Consider the following 6,000-nt stretch of genomic DNA (forward strand, 5'->3'; position numbering starts at 1 on the left):
TATAATCAATAAAATACATGTTATCCACGAAACATCATCAAAAACCCCAACTCAGATTCAGGAAGTATTCATTAAAACTTATGCTATGCATTCAGATCACTACACTGAAGCCATTGAGAACCTTCCCTTTGCAAGCAAGAATTAGGAAGGAACAGGAGAACAAAGTATTTAAATTTACAAAATAATCCCAATTTGACTAATCGACAACTACAGATTTTATTTTTCACAGGAATGTACAACTCAAAGAACATGATTTACAGAAAAGATAATGGTGCAAGCTAACTCAATTAATCTTCCTAAAAATGAAGCTACTAGATATATGGTGAGTCAAATATCTCTGATTAATGAGAAGTTAATTATGGAAGGAGCCAAGTAAAGAACCCAACACTGGTTTCTCCCTTCAATCGTTGTGATGAGTATTCTACCATCATATTCCAGAGGTCCCCAACTGTCCATTCATGAGAAAGAATCCACTGTGTCACCTGTATTTCAATGTCAAACAAATTCTCATCACCATACTAGATATATATTTAGCAGATTAGGATCATGCACCAAGATATGAATGTCATAAAGCCACATGACACAATGGTATAAAAAGTCTAGCCATATACATGAATTATGCAGATTCATGGAAATGGCAATAGCAAAAAAAGAAAAAGATCAGTACCTGACCCACGTTCTCCAATGCCTCCACACCAAATGTATAGTATGACATTAAAGGTCTTAAAGCCTGGAAGAAACATATTAATTCTTTTCTAAATACCAGTGACAAAAATAAAAAAAATGAGGTAGGAGAGATATAGTTTCTCTTTCGTAATTTCATTTCAAAAACTTAACTTCTCACATAAATAAAAGGAAAGAATCAGGAAAACCTGCACTGAAAAGACTTAGAAACTCCCCAGAAAATTAAGGCTTGATATACTAGCCCTTCCACCCAAGAAATGATGTACATTGAGTATCTTGGTGGTGGGAATTTATAGAAAGGCCTTTATAAGATAATGAATTTTCCTATGAAGAACAATTTACCTGCGAAGCTGCAAGCCACTGAATTATAGCCTTCAGTTCAGGATCTCCCCCAAAAGCACCACATCCCCAATTCCCAGTCACAATACCCGGAAAACCCTTATGGTTCCGAAACTGACTACTCTTCGGGTCAGAATTTCTGAGCATTGGATTGACAGATTTATCTTCATTTGTTTCAATGGCAGTTGAGGAACCTTCCTGTAACTATTAAAATGTAAATTAAGAAAACAATTAACATTTTAATCTTTGAGCACTAGTTCAACAGCAAGTTCAATCGTTTCTAAATTTGCAAAACTACAAACGAAATTATTAGATTATAAAAGCTAGTTCAACATGTCTGCCAATAAATGATTTTAAACTAAGTAGAAAATTAATAGACAAAGTAATTAAGAACTCGCACCAAAAACTTATTCCTTGGCATGTTGTCTTCATCATTGGCTTCGTAAAGTCCCCCGTCTGGAAAAAGTTTCTCATATTGGCCAAAATTAGACTGATCAATAAACCCACAAAGTGCCTTATTTGTCTCCCTATCAAAAGAAAAAAGTTGAAATACAAAATAATATTTGATTAACAAAGGGAGGAAAAAATTAAAAAAGAGCAAGGAAAACTGCAGATTTTACAGAATGAAATGGCATAAACCTTTTTAACTTTTGTCTTAAGTGTCTAATGCTTCTAGATATAGGAACAAATGGCATAAACCCTTAAGAAAAAAAGCAAAATCCTTTGAACTAGATAATTATGCAAGATGAGATTTGACAGCAACATCACTCAACAAATCAGTAACTTGGATGAATAGTCTGATCAATTTGAGGTTTGTAATAAAGTGACATGTATTCTTGTGTGTATTTGAGGTGTTCAAAATAAAATTTTGCATACCGAAGGAGGTATTTTAGTTCATATTGTTTCATTCCAGGCCAGCATAATGCATCTATAGCAATTATCCTAATTTTCCGTCTCCCAAAAACATCAACATTCCGTTTATCCACATGATCACCAGAAAAACGAAATGACGAGGCATACCTACACCATAAAAAGATGATACAATGACCAGAAATTAACTACAACACAAGTCGATTAAAAATAATTACGTACATATGCTTGATACTGCCAACTTTTAGGGATATAAAAGATTTAAATCATTAATGTATAATAAGAAAGGATGAAAATAAAAAAAATGCTTAACCTAATCAATGAAGACATAACATATCAAGATAGTATCTTGATATTCAGGTTTTATAATTACTAATTGATGGATAATTCCCAAGTTGCTGCACTATAAAGGATTTCTAAACTGTTTAGGTTTTACATTTATTTACAATAGTCTTGCATAAATGTACGAGAAGAATTAAGAGATTGTACTTTTTTGACAAAGTGCTATTTTAGTTTCATATAAGCATTTTAGAAAAATTTTATTTTAACATTAAACACATAGTTGGAACTATGATTAGATGGCTTATAATGTATAACTTAGTATATCCGCACAACATAGGTTTTATTTCAATTACATAAAATCAGCCAATATAATTAAATAAGAAACATATAAAGTCAGTAAAGCATCATATTATATGTCTGTATCCCATTGAATCAAATCTTGGATTTACCTGTTCACTGAGTAAGACTTACCCATTATAATCTGAGAACCTTTCTGCACCAACAATATCTATAGCCTCATTGTCAGCCATGGAAGGCAAGAAAAGCATTCCAGCAATTAATTCAGGATTGATCATGAAATGGATCTCTTCCTACATAAGATCATAATAAAGATGAAAATTTTAAGAATCACAGATTCTACAATTGAGACAGTTTCCAAGAAGACAATGAGAAGGTAAATATTGCACATGCCAAACAAAAATATTCTAGGAAAATAAATTGAAATATAGGTTATGAAATATACCTTATCAGGCACAAACAATGAAGGACTCTACAATCTTAATATTTAACCAAAAAAAAAAAAAAACCTGCACACAGCCCCTACGAAGTGCACCACCTCCAATATACTTGTTTGCAAAATCCACTTGAAGAGAATCAGTGGAGTGATCTTCCATTAAGCCTAAACTGTGAGCCTACAAAGTATATAATTACCTTATCAACAGCTCAAAATAGCAAAACTAAACAAATAAAATTAAACACAATAATTGTAGAAGTATCTTGAATTACCTCAAAAGGGCAGAGGGGTATGACAGATTTGCTCCAAGCATCAGCATCGGGATAAGAGATGAATAAAGGATGATGGTCTAAAGGAAGAACCTTTCGCTCAAATGAGACAGATCCAACAGGCATAGATGAAGATATCCTTTCAAAATAATGTACAATGCACTTTATTTTATTTTCCTGATTTTCACTGTAACTTTCATATAGACTCCTGAAAAAGATGAAAGTTTTTCACAATTCATTTACTAGCTTCAAGAAATTGAAATAAATAGTTGTCAAAGTTGACTTTTGTAAGAGTCATTGGTGCAAGACACTCTATCCATCACACAATGGAAATATCCACAAGCCTAAATAGCACATATTCAAATTTACAAATTTCACTATGATATTTCTAATATGCATGATATATTTTAAATGGTCCACTAAAAAGCTTAAGGTTACATACGCAAACAATTCATCAAAGTTGATGGTTGGAAGATGGTTTGAACCTCTATTAGTGACTGGGAACAAACAAAAGAACGAGCAAGCAAGAAGAGCACCAATCAATTCCTGAAAAGCAACATATACACTATCAATGATTATGCTATATTAGAGAAACAACTGAAAACAAAGATGAATAAGCAATGAGACCAGCAGAAAAGGCCAAGAAACAATGCATATGATGATAAGGTGGTGTCTTATCTAATAAGATTATATGACACAAGAAGCACTTTATGCAACTTATACATGGGATCTTTTAGTAGACCTAAAATATATCTTAGCTTTGACAGAACACTGAATTGTACGCCTAACAATTGATAGACCAAATATAAAGATACCTGGCTGAGGAACACTATGCCAGCTTCTTGTCGACCCAATATACGAAGACCCGTTTTGTTGCCACATCTTTTAAGAAAATCATCTGCATTTTGATAGTGACTTTCTAACAGAGATGGCAACTGCAAGAGAAAATTTGCTAGGGCTGGAAGAACCTCTTCAAACCATTTTGTTGATTCTGCCCTTGATACAAGCTGCATAATCCTCCTTATTCAGCTTAAGAGATAATAATGTCTTTATGTAATTGCATACTCCATTAATTTGTTCACTAACATCTTATGCTTATTCAAATTATCTTCAAAAGAGAGCTTTTGACATACAGTATTATTCCTAGCAAGTTCTTCATGATTGTATGCCATAACCAAACCTATCAACCCAAAACTGATAAAATTTACTTCACATTCAAACTATCAAACCTAACCATCAACAGAGAGTTCATTAATTCCATATCACATTAACCACAAAAAACTCAACAAACCAACAAAAGTCAAGTGAAAATCATACCCATGAACAAAAAATTTACTTCACATTGAAACATCAACAACATAACATCATCGAACCAAAAAAAATCCAGAAAAATACATAAATCGACAGTTGTTAAAAGTCTCTTCAAATTTCAACTATAACCCCAAAAATTCAGGTAAAAAATACTCATTAACAGAAAACTGATAAAATTTACTTTTTCAGGAGAGAGAGAGAATTACATCATCAAAGAAAAGCGCGTAACCGTTGAGGGCAAAAGGAGCGAGAGGTTCCAAGAGAGATACCGAGCTTCTGATATCACAAATGGCCACAGAAAGCATTTCTCCAGAGTTGACCCGGCTGTGTTCGGGTCCTTTCGCCATTGATTTAAGAGCTTCCACTACTTTAGAAGGCCAAAATAGAGTTGATTCCCGAACCAACAATGGTAAGTAGGGTAGAATTGACTTCAAGTCTTGTCTTTTATCCATTTTCTTCTTCTTCTTCGTGTTCGTGCGTCGCAGTCACTCTTCTTAGATTAGTTATTTATTTATGCCTTACTGGTAATTGGTGGTAGCTTTGGTTAGTGAGTTCGTTGCGTATACTTTGGGGGTTTATTAAAATTCGTATTAACACATTTTAATGACCATAATACCCTTATATGCATTCTTCCTGTCCCATCCCATCAACGTGAGGCCTTTAGATTGTTTAATATACGAAAATTTGGCGGTGATTTTTTTGATAAAGATTTATGAACCATGCTAGGCTAATCTAATCTAATCGGATTTGATTGGTTGTATTGGTATATATATAGAATTATAAAAGACCAAAATGGTTTTATTTCCTATCAAAAACCTTAAGAAGATCATTCGGTATTTATTTATTTATAAAATAACAATTTGTTTGATTTACTTTTATATTAATTGTTGTATAATATAACAATCAAAAGAAAGAAAGAAAGGAAACTATTATCAATAAATCATTTCTTCCTTCTAATATTTGTGATTTTCTTTTAAAATTCCTATTCTCATTCTCTCTAAATGTAATAAGAAATATTATTACATATAATAATAATAATGGTTATAAATTAAAGATTCATATAAAATTATATTATCATATAATTAAATATTACTTTATAACTAATTTAAAAAATATTATCAATATTTATATTCGTATTTATACTATTATTATCAATATATTAAATATTATTGAAATGAAATCTATATAATAACTAAAGAGGATTGTTTTTAAAGGTGGATCCAGATTGACTCAAAATCAAATTGGCAAAAAAATATTATTAGGATTTTGGCAGGTAAATAATATTTTTATAAAAGAAGAATAATAAAATTAATAATATTATCAATTAAATAAAATAAATTAAATTTGAATTGAATTCACCTCCAATTATCATAAATATACTGCTCATTTTGAAGAAGGATTGCAAAGTTTACTATATATAATAATGTAACCGAAAGTGAAAAAATCAGTTAACCCCGCTAAATTTTGTTAATTTAATCATACATACAGGATTTTATTAATAAATGAAATGTG

The 6,000-nt window shown here is 31.4% G+C and overlaps 1 protein-coding gene across 5 annotated transcripts; it reads right to left on the minus strand.

Moving 5' to 3' along the window:
• Positions 1–191: 191 nt before the first annotated feature.
• LOC123195454 (poly(ADP-ribose) glycohydrolase 1-like) lies at positions 192–5,058 on the minus strand. Of its 5 annotated transcripts, none has more exons than XM_044609145.1 (11): positions 4,695–5,058; positions 3,993–4,184; positions 3,620–3,723; positions 3,181–3,385; positions 2,982–3,086; positions 2,647–2,765; positions 1,900–2,043; positions 1,424–1,550; positions 1,027–1,221; positions 668–730; positions 192–482 (listed from the first exon to the last, which is right to left on the minus strand). In XM_044609145.1, exons 1-11 carry the CDS (start codon positions 4,938–4,940, stop codon positions 357–359), a joined length of 1,626 nt encoding a protein of 541 aa, XP_044465080.1. In that variant the 5' UTR covers positions 4,941–5,058; the 3' UTR covers positions 192–356. The 5 variants fall into 5 exon arrangements, with proteins under 5 accessions (XP_044465080.1, XP_044465079.1, XP_044465083.1 ...); XM_044609144.1 differs by having other exon boundaries at positions 1,027–1,227; XM_044609148.1 differs by lacking the exon at positions 3,993–4,184 and having other exon boundaries at positions 1,027–1,227.
• Positions 5,059–6,000: the final 942 nt, after the last annotated feature.

The sequence above is a fragment of the Mangifera indica genome, chromosome 14 (assembly GCF_011075055.1).
Source record: "Mangifera indica cultivar Alphonso chromosome 14, CATAS_Mindica_2.1, whole genome shotgun sequence".
Classification (NCBI taxonomy): Eukaryota; Viridiplantae; Streptophyta; class Magnoliopsida; order Sapindales; family Anacardiaceae; genus Mangifera; species Mangifera indica.